Below are 24,278 nucleotides of genomic sequence, written 5' to 3'. Positions count from 1 at the left end.
CAGTAGATTACAGAAAAGAAAAACTATGCCTGTGCCTAGAGACACATGGTAACTGGTCACTGTCACTTGAGAATAATTTGGACCTGGTAAAAAAACAAAATTCCAAGGTGTTGGGAGGCAACAGGGTATTATTAGCAGTTTAGATCTGCTAATTGTTTCCAAATGTTCTTTGGTGTTTCTTCACAGAATCTACAAAAGAATGAGTCAAGACGCCCAGCATCAGTGCTGAAATAGGTATCTTACCTCCTTTCTTAAACTGCTCATTTCCCTCCTCCTTTAGTCTAGAGCTCTCTTCTCTCCTTCTCTGAAAGAGATCAGAGAATGACATAAATTCTCACAATATTATGATAAATGAACAAAAAGGTCAGCTTTCATTACACATTATGCTATTCAACAGGCAGCAGCTTGACTTTTGAGAACTGGGTCAGTTTTATCTAAATCTCAAACATACAGAAAAAAACACATGACATCTGGATTATCATCAAGTGAATTCTTGATGTTTTAAAGATAAAACCCAGGTTTTCTATGTTTCTAGCTTTTGCACGGAACAGTAATTTCTATTTACTAAAAATGAAACTAAGTATACCCACTGGTACGCTTACCATTATAAGTTCAAATTCTAGATCTGCTACTTATTAATTGTAGACGATCCTGGACAAGTTCCAGATCGTTTTGAGCCTAGTTTCTTCATCTAAAAATTAAGGCTTTAATAGATTTACGGATTAATGTGATAATTTATGTAAAACTCCCAATACACCGACTGGCAAATAAGGGCTCAATAAATATGAGCCATTATTTTTCTGTAAAATAAATAATGTAATACTTACTTAGCTACAATTGCAGTTTGTGTCATAAAGGAGACATACAGTAGCCACCAGAGCGCATTATGGAGGACAAGTCTTATTTGCAGGGTCAGGCAGTATGCAGTTAGCAGGCTAACACAGGGAAATCTGAAGAAACCCAGAGAAACCTCTCTTTTCTTAGCTTCTTCTAACAACTCAGAAATTAACACAGATGGCCAAGCACTCTTTGAACTCAAAGGCAGAGTGAATGTTATTCTGTAGAGCAAAGATGACACGTGCCGAGTCCCTATGTGCTTTCAGCCCTGAACATCTTAGCAATATGGTCGGCAGAAGCAGAACTGGCAGCAGTGTCTGCCTGCCACCTTTTTTTTTTTTTTGCGGTACGCGGGCTTCTCGCTGTTGTGGCCTCTCCCGTTGCGGAGCACAGGCTCCGGACGCACAGGCCCAGCGGCCATGGCTCACAGGCCCAGCCACTCCGCGGCATGTGGGATCTTCCCGGACCGGGGCACAAACCCGTGTCCCCTGCATCAGCAGGCAGACTCTCAACCACTGCGCCACCAGGGAAGCCCTGCCTGCCACCTTTTGACAACATTTTTAAAAAGAGAGAATCTCCAAAAATCTCTTCCTTCATTCTTGAAGCTTCTGACTAAATAAAAACTTCAAAGGGAGGAAATAAAGTTAGCAGGGTTTTTCATCTACAGTACAAACTGGGAGCCTAAACAATTGGTACTCTTAAGATTAGGAACTAAACTAAAAATGTTATGTCTCTGGAGAAGATCTGTAAATGAGCTGTTGAGACCAGGGTGCTTTCCAAATACCTTATTACTATACTCTGGATGAAACAGAACACTTGATGAATCTCAATAAAGAAACTAAAAGGTAGGTATAAACTGAATTTAATTTTTATGACATCTATTAATGTTCAGCAGACACAATAATAATTCATTTTAAGATACAACATATCTGAAGAAGGACTACTCTAAGGGAATACAGGAAAAAATAAAATGGGTAGTGGTGATGGCAATCAAAACACAAAAATGTGGCCACATTTACCTAGTACTACCCAGGAAGGAGGTGCTTGAATTATAATATCCTCTATTGTACTGGTTAGGATTTTTGGATGCTAGCAAAAGGACTATCTTAGGCAAAAAAAAAAAAAAAAAAAAAAAAAAAAATTACTGGAAAGCTACTGTGGGGCTCACACAATCAAAGGGAGGCCTAAAATACACACTTAGAAAACAGGCAGGACTCAAGTCAGCTCTGTTAAGTCAAAAAGCAAGAAAACGTAAGTGTCTTTTAGTGGAAGAATCTGGCCAAGATAGGACTGTAATAGCAGCCAATAAATCCTAACCATTCCCCTTTCTTTGTCCTGATCCAGATTTAAAGTTTTGGTCAGAAGCATCCAATGAGCCAAGCGTAGGTCACATGCCTTGGCTGTCAGAAAACAGAGTGAGGGAATTGGGGGATTGACTGGCACTCAACATCATTACAGCACAGGGGAATTTCCTCTACATGAGAAAGGGGATTTGATGCTGGAGGCCAAGAAAACCCCATAACAAATCCAGTTAAAAGTTATTTCAAAAAAAAAAAAAAAAAAGTTATTTCAACCCCAAATAGATAAAGCAATCTTGAGAAAGAAAAACAAAGCTGGAGGCATCATGCTCCCTGATTTCAACCTATATTACAAAACTATAGTAAGTAAAACAGTATGGTATTGGCATAAAAACAGACACATTGATCAATGAAACAGAACAGAGAGCCCAGAAATAAACCCACACACATGGTCAATTAATTTACGATAAAGGAGCCAAGAATATACAATGAGGAGAGGACAGTCTCTTTGATAAGTGGTGCTGGGAAAACTGGACAACCACATGCAAAAGAATGAAAATGAACCCTTATGTTATATTAGACACAAAAATTAATTCAAAATGGATTAAAGACTTCAACGTAAGACCTGAAACCATAATACTCTTAGAAGAAAACTAAGGCAGTAAGCTCCTTGACATAGGTCTTGGTAATGATTTTCTGAATCTGACATCAAAAGCGAAGGCAACAAAAGCAAAAATAAACAAGTGGGACTGCATCAAAATAAACAGTTTTGGACAGCAAAGGAAAACATCAACAAAATAAATGGAAGAAAATATTTACAAATCATATACCTGATAAGGCATTAATATCTAAAATACATAAAGAACTCATACAACTTAACAGCAAAAAACCTCAAACAATCTTATTAAAAAGTGGGTGAAGATCTGAATGGACATTTTCCCAAAGAAGACATACATGGCAAACAGGTACATGAAAAGACGTTCAACATCATTAATCAGCAAGGAAATGCAAATCAAAACTCAATGAGATATCACTTCACACCTGTTAGAATGGCTATTATCAAAAAGACAAGAAATAACAAGCATTGGCAAGACTGTGGAGAAAAGAAATCCCTTGTGCACTGTTGGTGGGAATGTAAATTGGTAGAGCCACTATGGAAAACAGTATGGATGTTCCTTAAAAACTTAAAAATAGAACTACCATATGATCCAGCAATTCCACTTCTGGGTATTTATTTGAAGAAAATGAAAATACTAACTCAAAAAGATATCTGCACCCCCATGTTCACTGCAGCATTGTTTATAATAACCAAGATATGGAAACAACCTAAATGGCCGTCAATGGATGAATGGATAAAGAAACTGTGGTGTTACACACACACACACACACACACACACACACACACATACACACACACACACCAGAATATTATTTAGCCATAAAAGAGAATGAACTCTTCATATTTGTGACAACATGGATGAACCTAGAGGGCATTATGCTAAATGAAATAAATCAGTCAAGAGAAAAACAAGCACCACATGATCTCTCTTATATGTGGAATCTAAACAAAACAACAAAACAAAAAACACCAGGCTCATAGGTTGGGGCTGGGGGGTGGGGGTGGGGTGGGGGTGGGAGAATGGGTGAAGGGGTTTAAGAAAAACTAAAAAAATTTTTGAATTCTAAAACAATTTCAATTAGGGTAAAATCAAAACCCTATAAATATTAGGGAATTCATGCGATCAATTTTAAATTCACTCAAAACCACACACACACCCATGTATCACTGGCTAATAAAGTTGTAACAATGAAAAGTTGTTTTCACATTAGAAAATATATTAATGCAAGGTAGCATGTTAATAAGTAAAAAGAAAAAATTATAGGATCACATGAATAAATGCATTACAGGTCTTAAAGGTCTGGAATATATTTAAAAAAACAGTTATATCAAAAAAATTCTTTAGAGAAGGGCAACTCATCAAGTTATTAGAGTTTAATGTCCATACATTAACAATTTCAATCTATTTTAACTCTAATTTCAAGCTACTTTCTGGTCTATAATCTGTTATCCAGTGCCAACTTATCAGGAATGTTCTATGAACACAGATGAGTCTTTCAGACGGCCAGATCAGGCTCTTGTGAAGCTCGCATGCATGTGCCTGTGTGCATGCATGCGTGCGTGTGTGCCTGTGTGTGTGTGTTTTAAGAGCTTAATCATTATTTGGTAAATTTAGAACATTAACATTTCAATGAGAAAAGCCTAGATCCAAGGTACACCCAGAAGGAATTATTGATAAGGGGCAGCCTGAGCAGGCAGCCTGAGAAAAGCTCACGGTGTCTTTATAACTAGGCCTAAAAGTTGAACTGGCCAAGAGGTGAGCTCCAGAACGTATTTCAGAGGCCAATTATTCTAAGGAAGGAATTTTATTTTTTCGTCTTGATAAATCACAACTCAGTGACCCATTAAGCAGTAAACCCTGGAAAAAGAGCTGCTGCTTCCACAGATTGTGTAAATTGAGGATTAATTCAAGTATCAATATCATGCTGAATATCTCCTTGGCAACAGCTAAAAATAGCACTTTGAAGAGAAAGCTGCACTATCTCCCAGCTGTGCCAGGAGACTAACTTGATCCCAGTACAAAGACTAGGATTTATTCTGTTGCCGGAACATACTCTTTTTTCCAAAGGATGGCACGCACACTGTAATGTTACGGAATCCAAGGACAGATTTCATCGTGTATAAGTCTTACTTAGCATGCTAAGTGCCAGCAGTATTCACACATAAGTGAACTGGTAGTGCTGGTATCCTGCTGCATTACTGGGTGCAAATCTTCCAGGTTCTCGTCTAACGTGGTTAGGAGCCCTCTCACATTCCTCCACAATGCCTTTTAACACATTGCAGAGACCTCACACAGTAACATCTGTTCTAGAATTGTATTTGCATAAGAATGGGGACCATTCTTACAGGGCTCTTAACTCAGTAGTCCTCCCCATCACTAAAAACTCAGGGAGAAATAGTGACATTACCTTGCACTGTAAATCATCACAGGAACTGCCAAGGAAAACCTCAAAAAGACAATGCCCTTGACGAATGGAGTTTATTTCAACAGTTATTACCACAACTGCAAACTTTTCAGCCTGGCACTCAAAGTTCACTATAACTTATACCAGTATAGCATTTCATTGCTTAACACCTGCTGTCACATACATTAGCTCAGCTCATCTGCTTCCCAAGACAATTCTGAGAGATGGGCATGCAGGTATCTACATATTTTACAGGTTAAAAAAAAAAAAGATTCAGAAATCTTTTATTCCTTGCAACAAACTTCTATTCCAACCTACTCAACCTAATCTCCCATTACTACACAAGTCATCTCTTCTAGACAGCTGGCTCTCTTATTCTTCACTCCATTCTTTTGCTTACCTACCCACCTTGGAATGCCATTGTTTTTCTTCTAGATTTCCCTTCCAGCTGCCCAAACCAAATTTGCCTGTTTTCAAAGTCTAGCAAAAACCATATCTCCTCCCCAGGACTACCTTTCACTTCCTTCCCCACATGATCTTCCTTTGAATGTAGACTGTACATAATGCCTCTAATTGGGCAACTCAATTCTACTTCACAGGCTATTTTTAAAAATTATAAGAGGACTTCCCTGGTGGCGGAGTGGTTAAGAATCCGCCTGCCAATGCAGGCGACATGGGTTCAAGCCTGCTCCGGAAAGATCCCACATGCCGCGGAGCAACTAAGCCCGTGCGCCACAACTACTGAGTCTGTGCTAGAGTCCACAAGCCACAACTATGGAAGCCTGTGCACCTAGAACCCGTGCTCCTCAACAAGAGAAGCCACTGCAATGAGAAGCCCGTGCACCACAACAAAGAGTAGCCCCCGCTCACCGCAACGAGAGAAAGGTGGCAAGCAGCAACGAGGACACAACGCAGCCAAAAAAAAAAAAAAAAATTATAAGAGAATTAAAAAAAGCACTGCAAAAAGTCTGGAACGTTATAAAATGCTCAGATGGTTTCATGGGTTGAAGAACACTGTACATTCCTTAGGCGTGGGCAAGAGGGGCCCGTCAAGGTCCTCTTCTGACCGCACCCTTCCTCCCGTGGGGCCCCTTTAGACCATGCTCCAGATTTTTTACCTAAGTTTTCTTAGCCCACTTCTAGGATCTGCGTAAACCTTTGCTTGGATCTATCCCCCAAGGGTGAACTTTGCTGCAGGTGTACATTATATTCCAGGTGCAATACTTTGTACTCTGCCTTCCTCATACCTGGAATCAGCCATTTCTCCAAGGAGTCCTGGATTCTTTTAGTGGGGAATGGCACTTAGAAACCAAGATCTAGGTGTTACTAGAGAGTCACTGCTTTTAGGCCCTCTCAGTGAAGATACCCATGAAAATACATCTTAAATAAAACAAAAATCCCAGGAGTCAGAGAATACATACAAGTGAAATCTTCTATGTATGTATTCAAGTAAGTGAATACCACACCAACTCCCACAGTGAAAACTCTAGTTCCCAGTAACAGCAATATATTTACTCATTTGCTCTATCCTAAAATAAACAAAAATGTTCAAAATTACTATATGATTATCACTACCTATAACCTACTACGTAAAGTTCAAGACTTCATTGCAGTTCTTTCCGACTTTAGGATATATTCTACTAAGGGTATACAGTCAGAATATTATGTCCAAAGTTATTGGAATTATCTTCTCTATGTAATCAATTTGATATAGTTATGTTAACATGTAATCAATTTGATATAGTTACATTAATTTGTTCCTCTTTGTAATCCATTTTAGGCTTAATTTTCCTTATCCTTTCTGATTTAATTTTAACATTTGAATGTGTAAAATGTTTAAACAGTTCAAAACTCAATACTAGGTGGGACTTTTTTTTTTTATAAAGACACGATTTTTTTTTTTTTAATTAAAAAAATTTTTTGCTTGTGTTGGGTCTTCGTTGCTGTGTGCGGCTTTCTCTGGTTGCAGCGAGCGGGGGCTACTCTTGGTTGCGGTGCACGGGCTCTAGGCACGCGGGCTTCAGCAGTTGTGGAGCACGGGCTCAGGAGTTGTGGTGCATGGGCTTAGTTGCTCTGTGTCATGTGGGATCTTCCCGCATGCCTAGGGACCAGGGATTGAACCCGTGTTCCCTGCATTGGCAGGCAGATTCTTAATCACTGTGCCACCAGGGAAGTCCCTAGGTGGGACTTCTGATGTGTCTAAATGAGGAGGTTTACAAACCCTCTAACCCAAAAGCAACTACAAAACTGGACAGAAAGATAAAAAACAACCATTTCAGTGTCCTGGAAATTGATTACAGGATTAACAACAAAGTGAGTAACATTTATTTTAGGAAAAACTCATTTAGGAAATAACAATGAAAATCTGTGGCATACTTGCTAGAGACTGCTCCCCTTTTTCCTCCCATCATTCAATGTGGTAATTCTAACACCGCAAGGTAGGTTGTGAATAACCAGCAGTTTCACTGACTTGATTCAAAGAAGGTGAAATAATCCATGCCCAGTGGTGTTGCAATCTGAGTGGCTAGCAAACAGGGAAGGCCAGGGGTTCTACTAATCTGTGGTAGCAGTCCTGGTTGGGCAAATAAGGGACCCATGGGTCAGACAAATGTAACAAGATACAAAGAGACAGTCATAGAGGCACTTGACAAGCTCTTCAAATATCCTGGCTGACTGGAGTTGGTGTGCACACTTGAGAAGGATGGAGAGGGCTGAAACTATTCATGCATCCTTGTTCTATTAGAAGCCTGTGCACATGTGCTGAGGAAATGCAAGAGGGTCCAATGGGGCAGACCTGAAAACTATCTGAACTTAGAACACACTTCTAAATCCACACATAGATCCAATGACAGCAGGTGGAAGCCGTATCGATTTGACATGTTTGAACATAATCTCTGACCAGTACTGCATGGCCACTAAACTGTGTGGAAACAGAAGCAACCTCAAGAAAGCCAGACTTAAAAATAAAAACAGGAACAAAACCAAAAACCAACTGAGCAGAGCCATCAGTGGCCACACATCCCAGAGGAAATGAATCACACAGCTAAGTCCAGGTAAATTACTAAACAAATAAGCAGACAGGCAAAATAGCAACAACAAAAATAATTGGGGGGTGGGGGAAGGTCAGACTTTAGAGTTGCTCCAATATTACTTAAAATGCCCAGATTCAACAAAAAAAAAATTGTAAGACATGCAAAGAGGCAAGAAAGTTTGACCCACAATCGGGGAAACAAGCAGTCAACAGAAACATGAGTATATACAGATCATCTGGGGAAGCCCCCTCACCAGTGGGGAGATCAGCTGGGACAGAAGGGGAGCTTTGGGGGCTTGGAGGTAGAGCCCAGCAACCGGTCTGTGGCAGGTAGGACAGAGTGAGATCTACACAGACGGTGCATGCCAAAGCCCTGAGCTCCCCAGGCTGAGACATGTGTCTGCTGGTGCAGATGGGGGCTGAGTGCTAGAATGTGGGGTCTGGAGAGCAGACCCAGGTAGAGGACTGCTGTTGGCTGCGAAGAGACAGCCTGAAGGGATGGGACTGAGGAGCTCCGCAACGTGGAATGTTTGTGGAAGAAACCTGGGCCGCCACAGAGATGCAGCTCCATGGCTGAGTGGTGCATCAAGGGTGGGGCTGCCACTGCAGCCTTTCCCCATGCACCGGCCCCTGCCTCCACAGGCACTAGGAGGGGCTCCCACTTGGGTGGACTTGCTGCCCTGGTTGCCACCTTGGCCCCCTCCCGCCTGGGCAGGCTCATGTGCCCCGGGGCAGCCTCAAGAGCAGATGCAGGTGGGTGGGTAGCCCACACGCAGAGGTGGGGCTGAAACCACAGCTGAGCCCCAGAGGCCGTGCAACTAAGAAAGAAGAGCTGAAATCTCTCCTCACGGCTGTGTGAACCATGGATTTATATCTCCCGCTGCCAGCTTTGTAAATTCAGCGCCTGCAGAACATCCAAACAGACGAGGGCTCCTGCAGCTGAGCCACATCTAGCTCTAGCAGCCATGGGCTTTGTGGGCACATACACACAAGGGGTTGGGCCAGGCCAGAGTCTGGGCTGCTTCCATAGCTCCCACAGAGGGTCCAGGTGCACGATTACTGCAGTCCTATGACCTGACTTCAGTGGATCTCTGCGGGTGTCCTGGTGAAAACAATGCCTCAGAGACACCAGAGCCAATTGCCAGCATACCCACAGTTAAGGCGAGGCCGAGAGCAGTGCCAACAACAGGGTAATTTGTGAGTGCGCACAACTGGTGAAGGGTGACGCAGCAGAGCACACTCACAGGTGAACAGCTCCAGAGGAGGAATACTCAGTGGCTTCTCTCCCAATGGGAGTGCTCCAATCCTGCCTATCTTGCACCACAGATCAGAAACACACCTCAGAAATGGATCTGGGGGCTTCTACTTCAACAAATGGATAGCAGACCCTGCCCCTGACAGGGCAGTGACAACCACAGAGCCAAGGGGAGGCCCTGCTCAATATCCAGTGCAGGCGCTGGCCACCACAACATCAGTCACACCTCCTATCAAGGGGATAATAGCCAGCATACACTGAGGAAAGAGGTGGCAGACATTCATACAAAAAAAAGCCCTTGCACCAAAAAATATTAAACCCACACAGGCTACACAGGGATGCTCCCACATAAAAACAGCCCTCTAAGACAGTCTGAGGGTCTGGCACCAGGAGGAAGAACTCCATGGCATTTGGCATTGAACGCCAGTGGGGCTTGAGCGCAGGAGCTCCACAGGGCCAGGAGCTCTTGGAGGGTGCACACAAGGTCTCACAAGCGCTGGGACACAGCACAAAGCAGGGAATATTGATTGGTGGCCCCACCCAATAGCCTGCAGGTTCCAGTGCTGGGATGCCTCAGGCCAAACAACCAGCAGGAATAGGAACACAGTCCCACCCATCATCAGACAGGCTGCTCCCAGCCACCTCAAAACACACCCCTTCACACGGCCCTGCCCAACAGAGGGACAAGATCCAGCTTAGCCCACCAGGGCGCAGTCACCAGAAGCAAGAGGAACTACTATCCTGCACCCTGTGGAAAGAAGACCACAAACACAGAAATTCAGACCAAATGACATGACAGACGAATATGTTTCAGGCAAAGGAACAATATAAAAACTGACAGGATCAACTAAATGAAGAGGAGACAGGCAATCTATCTGGAAAGGAAATCAGAGTAATGATAGTAAAGATGATCCGAAATCTCGGAAAAAAAACGGAGGCACAGACGGAGAATCTACAAGAAATGTTTAACAAGGAACTAGAAGAACTAAAGAGCAAACAAACAGAGATGAACAATACAATAACTGAAATAAAAACTACACTAGAAGGAATCAACAGCAGAATAACTGAGGCAGAAGAACAGATAAGTGACCTGGAAGACAGAAAGGTGGAATTCAATGCTGCAGAACAGAATAAAGAAAAATGAATGAAAAGAAATGAAGACAGCCTAAGAGACCTCTGGGACAACATTAAATGCAACAACATTCACATTACAGGAGTCCAGGAAGGAGAAGAGAGAAAGAAAGGACCCGAGAAAATATTTGAAGAGATTATAGTCAAAAACTTCTCGAACATGAGAAAGGAAATAGCCACCCAAGTCCAGGAAGCACAAAGAGTTCCATACAGGATAAACCCAAAGAGAAACACACCAAAACACACAGTTATCAAATTGGCAAAAATTAAAGACAAAGAAAAATTATTGAAAGCAGCAAGGGAAAAATGACAAATAACATACAATGGAACTCCCATAAGGTTAACAGCTGATTTCTCAGCAGAAACTCCACAAGCCAGAAGGGAGTGGCATAATATACTTAAAGTGATGAAAGGGAAGAACCTACAAACCAAGATTACTCTACCCGGCAAGGATCTCATTCAGATTCGATGGAGAAATCAGAAGCTTTACAGACAAGCAAAAGCTAAGAGAATTCAGCACCACCAAACCAGCTCTACAACAAATGCTAAAGGAACTTCTCTAAGTGGGAAACACAAGAGAAGAAAAGGACCTACAAAACAAACCCCTAAAATTAAGGAAATGGTAATAGGAACATACATATCAATAATTACCTTAATCGTGAATGGATTAAATGCTCCATCCAAAAGACACAGGCTTGCTGAATGGATACAAAAAACAAGACCCAATATCCATATACATGCTGTCTACAAGAGACCCACTTCAGACCTAGGGACACATACAGACTGAAAGTGATGGGATGGAAAAATATATTCCATGCAAATGGAAATCAAAAGAAAGCTGGAGTAGCAATACTCATATCAGATAAAATAGACTTTAAAATAAAGAATGTTACAAGAGACAAGGAAGGATACTATACAATGATCAAGGGATCAATCAAAAAGAAGATAGAACAATTATAAATATATATGCACCCAACATAGGAGCACCTCAATACATAAGGCAACTGCTAACAGCTGTAAAAGAGGCAATCAACAATTTAACACCTCACTTACACCAATGGACAGATCATCAAAATGAAAATAAATAAGGAAACAGAAGCTTTAATTGACACAATAGACCAGATAGATTTAATTGATATTTATAGGACATTCCATCCAAAAACAGCAGATTACACTTCCTTCTCAAGTGCGCATGGAACATTCGCCAGGATAGATCACATCTTGGGTCACAAATCAAGCCTCAGTAAATTTAAATCATATCAAGCATCTTTTCTGAACACAACACTATGAGATTAGAAATGAATTACAGGGAAAAAAACGTAAAAAACACAAACACATGGAGACTAAACAATACGTTAGTAAATAACCAAGAGATCACTGAAGAAATCAAAGAGGAAATCAAAAAATACCTAGAGACAAATGGCAATGAAAACATGACGATCTAAACCTATGGGACGCAGCAAAAGCAGTTCCAAGAGGGAAGTTTATAGCTATACAAGCCTACCTCAAGAAACAAGAAAAATCTCAAATAAACAACCTAACCTTACACCTAAAGGAACTAGAGAAAGAAGAATAAACAAAACCCAAAGTTAGCAGAAGGAAAGAAATCATAAACATCAGAGCAGAAATAAGTGAAATAGATACAAAGAAAACAATAGCAAAGGTCAATAAAACTAAAAGCTGGTTCTTTGAGAAGATAAACAAAATTGATAAACCATTAGCCAGACTCATCAAGAAAAAGAGGGAGAGGACTCAAATCAATAAAATCAGGTGAAAAAGGAGAAGTTACAACAGACACCACAGAAATACAAAGCATCCTAAGAGACTACTACAAGCACTCTATGCCAATAAAATGGACAACCTGGAAGAAATGGACAAATTCGTAGAAAGGTATCACCTTCCAAGACTGAACCAGGAAGAAATAGAAAATATGAACAGAACAATCATAAGTAATGAAACGGAAATTGTGATTAAAAATCTTGTAACAAACAAAAATCCAGGACCAGATGGCTTCACAGGTGAATTCTATCAAACATTTAGAGAAGAGCTAACATCCAACCTTCTCAAACTCTTCCAAAAAACTGCAGAGGAAGGAACACTCCAAAACTCATTCTATGAGGCCACCATCACCCTGATAACAAAACCAGACAAAGATACTACAAAAAAAGAAAATTACAGACTAATATCACTGATGAATATAGATGCAAAAATCCTCAACAAAATACTAGCAAACAGAATCCAACAACACATTAAAAGGATCATACACCATGATCATGTGGGATTTACCCCAGGGATCCAAGGATACTTCAATATACGCAAATCAATCAATGTGATACACCACATTAATCAATTGAAGAATAAAAACCATATGATCATCTCAATAGATGCAGAAAAGGCTTTTGACAAAATTCAACACCCATTTATGATAAAAACTCTCCAGAAAGTGGGCATAGAGGGAACCTACCTCAACATAATAAAGGTCATATACGACAAACCCACAGCAAACATCATTCGCAATGGTGAAAAACTGAAAGCATTTCCTCTAAGATCAGGAACAAGACAAGGAAGTCCACTCTCACCACTATTATTCAACATAGTTTTGGAAGTCCTAGCCACAGCAACCAGAGAAGAAAAAGAAATAAAAGAATACAAATTGGAAAAGAAGAAGTAAAACTGTCACTCTTTGCAGATGACATGATACTATACATAGAGAATCCTAAAGATGCCACCAGAAAACTACTAGAGCTAATCAGTGAATTTGGTAAAGTTGCAGAATACAAAATTAAGGCACAGAAATCTCTTGCTTCCTATACACTAATGATGAAAAATCTGAAAGAGAAATGAAGGAAACACTCCCATTTATCATTGCAACAAAAAGATTAAAATACTTAGGAGTAAACCTACCTAGGGAGACAAAAGACCTGTATGCAGAAAACACTGATGAAAGAAATTAAAGATGATACCAACAGATGGAGAGATATGCCATGTTCTTGGATTGGAAGAATCAATATTGTGAAAATGACTATACTACCCAAAGCAATCTACAGATTCAGTACAATCCCTATCAAATTACCAATGGCATTTTTTATGTAACTAGAACAAAAAATCTTAAAATTTGTATGGAGACACAAAAGACCCTGAATAGCCAAAGCAGTCTTGAGGGAAAAAAACCGAGCTGGAGGAATCAGACTCCCTGACTTCAGACTATACTACAAAGCTACAGTAATCAAGACAGTATGGCACTGGCACAGAAAAAGAAACACAAATCAATGGAACAAGACAGAAAGCCCAGAGATAAACCCACGCACCTATGGTAAACTAATCTATGACAAAGGAGGCAAGGATATACAATGGAGAAAAGACAGTCTCTTCAATAAGTGGTGCTGGGAAAGCTGGACAGCTACATATAAAAGAATGAAATTAGAACACTCCCTAACACCATACACAGAAATAAACTCAAAATGGATTAAAGACCTAAATGTAAGGCCAGACACTATAAAACTCTTAGAGGAAAACACAGGCAGAACACTCTTTGACACAAATCTCAGCAAGATCTTTTTTGATCCACCTCCTAGAGGAATGAAAATAAAAACAAAAATACAACAAATGGGACCTAATGAAACTTAAAAGCTTTTGCATAGCAAAGGAAACCATAAACAAAATGAAAAGACAACCCACAGAATGGGAGAAAATATTTGCAATCAATGTGACCGACAAGGGATTTATCTCCAAAATATACAAACAACTTATGCAGCTCACTATCAAAAAAACCCCAAACAACCCAATCAAAAAATGGGTGGAATATATAAATAGACATTTCTCCAAAGAAGACATACAGATAGCCATACTAAGTGAAGTCAGAGAAAGACAAGTATCATATGATATCACTTATATGTGAAATCTAATAAAGAATGATACAAATGAACCTATTTACAAAACAGAAACAGATTCATAGACACAGAAATCAAACTTATGATTACCAAAGGGAAAAAGGGGGTAGGAAGGGATAAATTAGGAGTTTGGGGTTAACATATACACACTACTATATATAAAATAGGACTGACTGTATAGCACAGGGTACTCTACTCAATATTCTGTGGTGACCTATATGGGAAAAGAATCTGAAAAAGAATGGAGATATATATATATATATATATATATATATATATATAAATAAATAAATAACTGATTCACTTTGCTGTACACCTGAAACTAACACAACATTGTAAATCAACTAAACTCCATAAAAATTTTAAAAAATTAAGATGCTGATGTTATAAAATAAAGCAGCTATAAACAATTTGTTGAAAAACTAAAAGGAATGTGTTTAAAGACTTAAATGAGCATGATGACGATTAAAAAAGAGAATCATGAAAAAGGGACAGAAATTATTTTTAAAAAACAGAACAAGAAAACAAAGACGAAAAGTTCAATAACTGAAATAAAAAATTCACAGATGGGCTCAACAGATTTGAATTGGCATGAGAAATCAGTAAACTTGAAGTTAGAGCAACAGACATCCAGTGTGAAGAACTAAAGGCAGAAAAAAAGATGGAAAAAAATGAACAGACCCTTCATTAATATATGTGATAAGAGTCCCATAAAAAGAGATACAGAACAGATATTTGAAAAACAATGACTGAAAATCTCAAAACCGTGGTGAAAAATGTTATCTAAAGATCCAAGAAGCTCAGCAAACCCCAAGTATGTAGATCCGTATCTAGAGACACCAGAGTCAAATTATTCAAAGACAAAGAGAAAATCTGAACACAATGAAATTAGAAACAACTTACCAGGTATAGGGGAACAGCAAAACTATTAATACCTGATTTCTTACCAAAAACAATGAAGGCCAGAGGCAGCATAACGACACATTCAAAATGGTAAAAGAAAAAAGACTGTCAATCAACAATTAGATATTTAGCAAGACCATACCTCAAAACAAAAGCAAAATAAAGACATTCACAGATAGAGACAGAGAATTTGCTGCTACCATATCTGCCTTACAAGACATACTAAAGAAGTCCTTTGGACTGAAAGGAGATGGTAAATTTTCATGAAGAAATGAAGATAATTAGAAATGGTAAATACATCAAAGGTTCTATAAATACGTTATTTTCTTTCTTCTTTTAATTTCTTTAAAAGGCAGAAAGATTTATAAGATAGTAATTACAACACTATATGGTTGGGTTTACAAAATATATTGATATATGATGATGGTAGCACAAAGGAGGGGGGAGGAAATGGAGCTATACTGAGGCAAAGTTTCTATTTTTTACTGGAATTACATAGCATTAAAGTAGACTGTAATAAGATGCGTAATGTAAACCATAGAGCAACCACTAGGAAACTTTGGCTAAGAAACAGATGGTTAAAAAATCAGAAGTATTAAAATGATACACTAAAAAAATTAACACAAAAGAAGGCAGTGAAAGAAACAGGAATAAAAAAGACAAGAGAGGGGCTTCCCTGGTGGTGCAGTGGTTGAGAGTCCGCCTGCCGATGCAGGGGACGCGGGTTCGTGCCCCGGTCCGGGAGGATCCCACATGCCGCGGAGCGGCTGGGCCCGTGAGCCATGGCCACCGAGCCTGCGCGTCCGGAGCCTGTGCTCCACAACGGGAGAGGCCACAACAGTGAGAGGCCCGCGTACTGCAAAAAAAAAAAAAAAAAAAAAAGACAAGAGACATGCAGAAGACAAAATGGCTGATATAAGTATAACCATGTCAACAGCACAATGTGAATGGACTAAACACTCTAACCAAACAGCAGAGACTGTCAGACTGGAATCAAGACGATCCAACCATATGCTATCTATAAGACACACTTTAGATTCAAAGACACAAATAGGGTGAAAATAAAAGGATGTAAAAAATATATCATGCAAACAGTTAACCATAAAAGAAAGAGTAGCTGTCTTAGTCAGTTTGGGCTGCTATCAACAAAAATACCAAAGACTGGTGGCTTATAACCAACAAACATTCTGGAGGCTGGAAGTCTAAGATCAAGGGACTGGCAGATTCACTGTCTGGTGAAGGCCTGCTTCCTGGATCATAGGGGTATTCTCACCATAGCCTCACATGCCAGAATGGTCAAGGGAGCTCTCTTTGATCTCTTATATTAGGGCACTAATCCCATTTATGAGTGCTCTACCCTCATGACCTAATAATTTCCCAAAGGCTCCATCTCTTAATATCATCACATTGGGAGTTAGTTTTTAAGATGTAAATTTTGGGAGGATTAAAACATTTAGTCTATAGCAATGCCTATAGAAGTATGAGACAAAATAGTTTTTAAAAAAAGAGATATTGCTAGAGCAAAAAAGGAACATTTCATGACGATAAAGGAGTCAATAACTCAAGAAAATATAACAGCTATAAATGTATATGCACTTAACGGCAGTTACAAAATACACAAAGAGGACAAACTGCCAGAACCTCAGAAACTTCCCATGTGCCCCTTCCAAATCTGTAATACCCTCTCTCTCACCCCAAGCTCATATCCCCAGGCAAACACTCAATTTGTTCTTCATAAATTAACCTGAAGGATAATTTATGGATTATTGACTGAGGTTAGCATGATTCTAAAAATTTGTAATATTCATTATGCTTTTTTTTTTTTTTTTTTTTGCGGTACGTGGGCCTCTGACTGTTGTGGCCTCTCCCGTTGCGGAGCACAGGCTCCGGACGCGCAGGCTCAGCGGCCATGGCTCATGGGCCCAGCCGCTCCGCGGCATGTGGGATCCTCCCGGACCGGGGCACGAACCCGTGTCCCCTGCATCGGCAGGCGGACTCCCAACCACTGCGCCACCAGGGAAGCCCGACAGGTACTATTATTATCCCACTTTACATCAAGTTAAATGATGGAGCTAGGACAGATCTGTCTAACCTTTTATGCTTTTAACCACAAGACTATATTTTCTTCCACAGGTATGGAAATAAAGAATTGTTCACAGGAGGAAGTAACTGAGCAAGGCACAGGAACTGCTATAAAAAGGTAATAAGCAAAGAGCTTATATGTTTCACTGTCCTAAAGAAAAAGTGACTTTAAATTCCCTTGCTACCAAGAATTAGGGCACTTGAAAAGAAGATGACACTGCTCTAGAACATGTCATCAAGTCCCAGAGATCTGATGTTTAGTCATTTTGAGGTAGAGGTTTATGTTAAAAATAAACCTCTACCTCACTGAATCAGGGACTTGCACCACAGGTCTTGGGTTATTCTTCTATAGTTAATCCAAGGCCATTTTTCACTGAGTTAGCAAAATGGATTCCTTGCAGAGGGATGAATTCAATCTGCAAGTGTTTAAAACTTATTCTTTGCCTTTACAAATACAGGGATGCCCGGGATCTTTTATTTTATTATGTTTTCCAGGAAATTATTTTCTTGTGTCATTGGGTAAAAGAAATTCACATGTTTTCCCAGGTGGCTGCTGAAGATGGTGGAGGGGCAGGTCCTGCTGCTCAATGGCCGAGGCCATCTCCTGGGCCGCCTGGCGACCATCGTGGCCGAGCAGGTGCTTCTGGGTCAAAAGGTGGTGGCTGTGCGCCGTGAGGGCATCAACACTTCTGGCAATTTCTACAGAAACAAGTGGAAGTACCTGGCCTTCCTCCGCAAGCGTATGAACAGCAACCCCTCCCGCGGCCCCTACCACTTCCGAGCCCCCAGCCGCATCTTCGGGCAGACAGTGCGAGGCATGCTGCCCCACAAGACCAAGCGAGACCAAGCCACTCTGGACCGCCTCAAGATGTTTGAAGGGTTCCCGCCAGCCTATGACAAGAAAAAGCGTCTGGCGGTTCCCGCTGCCCTCAAGGTTGTGCGCCTGACGCCCACGCGGAAGTCTGCCTACCTAGGGCGCATGGCTCATGAGGTTGGCTGGAAGTACCAGGCAGTAACAGCTGCCCTGGGGGAGAAGAGAAAGGAGAAGGCCAAGATCCATTACCGGAAAAAGAAGCAGGTCACGAGGCTACAGAAGCAGGCCGAAAAGAACATAGAGAAGAAAACTGACAAATTCACAGAGGTCCTCAAGACCCATGGATTCCTAGTCTGAGCCCAATAAAACTGACTGTTTATTCTTCATGCTTGGCCTGGCCTGCCCTTCCTCCATCACCACCCTAGGATGTGGGGGACCCCCAGGGGCTGCCATCCAGGTGCCACAGGCAGCCTGGGGCTTAGAAGACTGGATATAGCGAAGGGGCCTTAGCCACTCCTGTTTAAGAAAGGCCTTTTTAAAAACTTTTAAAAAGTTATAAGGGCTGTGCAGGCGTAATTTGCCTGTGACCTGTTCATTCATGAGAGTTTTAGGACATGGGCAGCTGGAACAACGAGTGCTGTCCTAATACCGGCAAAAGTGAGCTGGAAGACCTAATTGGAAGGGACCCCCCGTATCGCTTACAGGGAGTCTGTTTAAGCTTCCCACGTGGTCGGATACTATACTCTGCAGCTGTTAAGATGTGAGAGAATGCTTTGGCAGCATGAGTCTGGGGTTCTAAAAGGTGTTTATGGAAGGGAAGTACAGCCCAAGGGGTCACAGGCATAGCCCTTGTGTTAGTCTTCCCTATATTTTGTGAGCCAAACTAATAACTAATAATTTATTTTTAAAGAAAAGAAATTCACATGACATGGGGAACAGTACTTTCTTAAAGATGAAAGTATTGAAATATATCACAGAAAACCATCTCAACTGCATGCTTACTTCTATACTAATCAATTCTCCAGTTATTTTGAAATTTTATTACCACACAAATCTCTGGTGTCCCAGTCTGAGTCTAAATGAGGTTCTCTGTTTTGACAAATAATGCCACTATAAACTAAGTTAGGTTTTAAATGATTATCTGACAAACAGGAAGAAGGTAAGCATTTCGGAAAGGATACAAACTTGGTCTTAGTTGATACTAAAATTTAACTAGATCACTGAGGCAAAGATGGACTTTTAAAAACAGCGCTGGGAGAAGTTGGTAGTCATTTGTAAAAAGATAAAATTAGATTGCTATGTCACACCATACACAAGAATAAACGCTAAGTGGATTGCAGACCTAAATGTAAAAAGTGAACCCATATAAGTACTAGAAAAAAACAGGTGAATTCCTTTTTAAGCTTAGTTGTTGGAATGGCTTTCTGTGACTCAAAATCCTAGAGAACTCCAACTGATATAACTTTAAATACTGGCGTAACCTGGCAAAAATGTCAGGTGTTCAACCATTCCCTTACCAATCATAAAACAACCACTCTCCACCAGAGACCCACTCAATGAAGTGGCTGGCTAGGGATATTCCCTATACTTTAGGTCAGTGAACACAACATAAACACACTTGACTTGGAACTTAAAAGTGTATATCCCTTCTATCATTATTTCATTATTAAATGATAAAAATTTGCACTTGCAAAAAATTTTTTACATTAAAAAAAATCTTCTCTTAACACGTTACTGACCGGGGGATTTTTGCAGAAAGTAACGCCTGTGGCCAGCAATTTGTTATGTAAGTGAACACTGAAACAGCCACATTTGAGTAAGTATCAACAAATTTTTGCACTTTATTTGAAACTTTGTACATGTCTTACTAAAGCATTCTAATATTTTGTTAGCGCATGATAGGCAGTATAGCAGGCACCTCTGTGTAGGGGAACAGAACATCTATTACAAATATAGCGGGTTTCACTGCACTTTCCCCTGGAAGAGCAGACTCTACACTTTCTGGCAGCATTTTTCTTTTTTCAGTCCTGTGGGTATTATTTCCTCTAGAATATGTTCTTTTATTTTACCTGATAGTCGACAAGGTGGATATTTGCGGGGGGCTCTTTTAGAAATGCCACAAGAAGGACTAGGTGCGGGACCACCACTACATTCACCAGCATGGTCAGTTACCCATTCCCTAGCTACTGCTAACAAAAATTGCTTGTAAGTCATTTTATTCTGTGCATTAAAGCTACAATAAATCTTAAACGCATTGAATAAACCACAATTACTCAAAGAGAAACCCACTTTCTTATACCATTTTCAAGTTTTCTGGAAGATACTGAAGTTTGCCAGATATGGATCAGGCTGATCAACTCCTTTATTTATTATACTCTGATATACAAGTGGGCTTAGTTATCTGATAGCCAGTCCTCCTGTCTTCCTTTCCTGTAGATGCCATGGAGGCGTCATGAATAGTTGTCACCATGTAGACTAACCTCTTGTCTTTCCATAGAAGAATCACTTCTCCCTTCAGTAAGAATGTCATTTCTCCCCTCTAGGTTTTTAGATATCTCCTTTAATTGGTTTGGTAGACCACGATTCTCTCTTATAGCCTCAAAAACTCTGGTTTTATTTTTCAACAATATTTCAGATGTGAACACACTGTTGTAAATCCCAAGGTTGCATATATATCCAGTTTCACTTTCCCTAACCATGCTGACCAGAATTCCATTATTTTGTAAGTTTTCTGGGATTACAGGTTTTGAATCTGCATCATCCTCTCCACTTTCATCGCCTCATCAAGTGATAGCTCTTGTTTGGGTATATAGATTGACTGGAACTTTGGTAGAAAATAATCCAAGAGAGGTTTAACTTTTGAAATTCTGTCTGCAGGAAGTGGAGTTTCCGAGGTATCGTTAAAGTGAAGAAACGTCATTATTTGTTCGAACCTTCTTCTCATCATAATCTTTGGAAAGATAGGTATTTCATGTTAAGGGATCAGTCGACCAATATTCTTTCCAGTGTGACTTTCTTATTTGTCCCATCAAAATTATTAATTCAAGAAACTTCTTCATGTCACTGTTGGTCACATCAGTCCATTTTAAAGCCTCATCATACTTTTATATGATTTTTCATTCTGTTGGTGATTCAAGTTTGTTTGAGAAGCGACCAACTCGAAAAAGTCATCACCAAAAATTGTTATTTCACTAACACTTTGTGGGTGGTTATATTTAATAGTTACACCTGACACACCTGTAAAGTCTTCTAATTTTCATGAAATGTTGTCTTCAATCCACTCTCCTGTAGAAGCAAAGGAGCATTCTCCAGCACCGTAAGTTTCATGTTCACTTTCCGTGTTAGAATCAATCACTAAGGTTTTTTCTCTTTTTATTGGTCTAATACTCACATCCTCTGAATCAGAACTATACTCTGAAGAACTATCATCTTCTGAGACACTAGTATATATGTCGCTCGGACAATCAGAGAAAGTATCTGCATAAAATTCACTGAAAAATTCTTCTTCATTCAAAACTTCACGATGCGTCATTTTAGAAAATATTATGGTAATAAACTTGCATTTATAATATACACAAGGTTGGAACAAAAATCTAACGGAGGAAAATGTGAATGATAACGGCAGTCATAAGTTGTGTAATGAACCCTTGATCAATTTAAGCTCTAACAACTTAGCATGGTGATATTAATTAACTGTATCATTCTCTAAAAACATATTGATACGTCTCTGGTCAATAACATTCAGGTTACAAAAACGTATTAATATGTCTCTGGTCAATAATGTGTTAATTAAATAATTCTACAGTGACCATGTGTTTAATAGACAACGGAGAAAAACAAGAGGTTCACATCAGCAAGTTAACTTCCATACTGTAACTCTATCAGCAGCTATCTGCTTCCCCCTGCAGCTTTGTAAAGTAACTGCTACAAAATAAAACTTGGCACAAACTTAGTCAAGCACAGTAAGCAGAGATCAATCACACCTGGGTAAAAAGGATGATTAAAAAAAGCTACACACTTGCTAAAAGGCTGGAAAGTGGAAGCCTATGCAATAAAACTTTCTGCTTCAGTCCTATTTAGGTGGGATAAGGAAACCTCAAACTGAAAGGCCTAGGGACACCAGTCCTACAAATTATTCTGAAGGGAATTCTTTATCATTAAAAAGGGAACAAAAGCTTCAGTTTTGTTTTCTTTGAAATCTGACATCACTTGCCTTACAGATATAGACACACTTGCTCTTTCCACAAGTCATTTTTACTAGTCCACTAGGAGTTTGGAGGGAGAATCTCCAGATTTTGGTTATAGTTAGAACCTGACTCTCATTAAGTCTTACCCTTCTGAGGAAAGATGACTGATATTGAAAATACTTCCTTGTTTCTTAACTCAGAAAATCCCATCTCCCAAAACTCAATTTAACAGAAATAAATTTTCTTATTTTGGTACTGCTTAAATTCTGCCCAACAACTCTTTCTTTAAGTTTTTTAGACCTTGAGCACAGATCTGGGTAAAAGAAAATATCCTATTATTAAGCTCTTCTGATGCTGGATGGAGTCACTATACAGGTTAATCAATACTTCTTGTTTTGGAAGCTTAGTCATCTGTGTCCATCTAGCCCTCTGTCTCCCAAAGTGTGGCCACAGTTCTACCTGAACCAAAATGACCTGGGAGATAAGCAACAAGGATTTACCGTATAGCACAGGGAATTATATTCAATATCTTGTAATAACCTATAATGGAATATAATCAAGAAAAAATATAACTGAATCATTCTGCTGTATACCTGAAACTAACACAATATGTAAATCAACTATACTTCAATTAAAAAAACCAAAAAAACCTGAGGATGCTTATTAACAAAGTAGATGCCACCTCACAAGTCTGTGGTATCAAACGCTTCTGAGGGCTTTGCATGTTTAGTAAGTTTCCTGTGATTCTTAGACACAATTAAGTTTGAGAACCACTGATCTACACAGAGAGATCTTCCTTAATAAACACCGGAAACACTGAATGCCACTTTAACTTCTCCATCAGCAGATAACTTCCAAATGTTTTAGGGTAAAACAACCCTTACTTCCCCTGGTTTAAACTCAGAATCAGAAATCTAAGGTCCCTTCCTTAGAGACTGTCATACAGAGTGAAGTCAGAAAGAGAAAAACAAATATTGTATATTAACGCATATATGTGGAATCTAGAAAAATGGTACAGATGAACCTGTTTGCAAGGTAGAAATGAGACACAGATGTAGAGAACAAACATATGGACACCAAGGAGGGAAAGCTGGGGGTGGGTGGTGGTGGTGGTGGTGGGGGTGGGTGGTGGTGGTGGTGGTGGGATGAATTGGGAGATTGGGATTGACATATATACACTAATATGTATAAAGTAGATAACTAATAAGAACCTGCTGTATAAAAAAATTAAATTAAAAAAAAATCTAAGGTCCCTTCCAGTTCTTAAATTCTAGGATTTTATTTAATCACTTGCCAATAGCATTCATTAAACTCAATGCTGGTAAACTCTAAGAAATTGGTAAATATGGCAACCTTAGTTCAAAAGGATGCCCATTAAGGGAAACAAATCAGAAAGGGTTTTCTCATAAGGTTAACAGAATATGCAGGCCACTATAGAAAAGTTACTGAAAACTTTCTGGAAGCAACCAAGAGAATTGTTCCCTGCAAACATGTCCATTGTTACAACACTGATAAGATTATGAAAATATTGCAATGAGGCAGGAGAAACATGGAAATCAAAAGGATTATGTGGGATTTAAGAAAAATGAGAGCGACGGGGGAAAGACTGATAAAGAACTGATATAGAACTTTGGCACTAAACCAATACTTCAATAATGGCTCCTGTTTAAAGACTACACAGGCTTAAAGGAAAAAACAATCCTTTACAGTTTCAGAACCTAAGGAAAACGTTTTAAAATCCCAGAAACCATATGTTGTGAGCCCACGTTCACCAAGCAACAGACTTCTGTATCTATTACTTAACTGGATCTACGCATTTGTAAATG

At 39.7% G+C, this 24,278-nt stretch overlaps 2 protein-coding genes across 2 annotated transcripts in view; one reads left to right on the top strand and one right to left on the bottom strand.

Annotated features, from left to right (window-relative positions):
* Positions 1 to 24,278, bottom strand: part of TTC1 (tetratricopeptide repeat domain 1) — a 53,233-nt gene that overhangs the window by 20,693 nt on the left and 8,262 nt on the right. The window contains exon 3 of the mRNA XM_079918138.1: positions 244 to 304. Coding sequence (XP_079774264.1) covers positions 244 to 304 — 61 coding nt within the window. The remainder of the gene's footprint in view (positions 1 to 243; positions 305 to 24,278) is intronic.
* On the top strand, positions 16,902 to 23,474 carry LOC307184555 (large ribosomal subunit protein uL13-like). Its single transcript, XM_079918139.1, has one exon. The coding sequence runs from the start codon at positions 18,011 to 18,013 to the stop codon at positions 18,620 to 18,622; it is 612 nt and encodes a 203-aa protein (XP_079774265.1). The 5' UTR covers positions 16,902 to 18,010; the 3' UTR covers positions 18,623 to 23,474.

The sequence above is a fragment of the Stenella coeruleoalba genome (genome assembly GCF_951394435.1).
Source record: "Stenella coeruleoalba genome assembly, chromosome: 3".
Classification (NCBI taxonomy): domain Eukaryota; kingdom Metazoa; phylum Chordata; class Mammalia; order Artiodactyla; family Delphinidae; genus Stenella; species Stenella coeruleoalba.
Note: the sequence above shows the minus strand (reverse complement) of the source record. Positions and strands in the feature narration are given on the sequence as shown.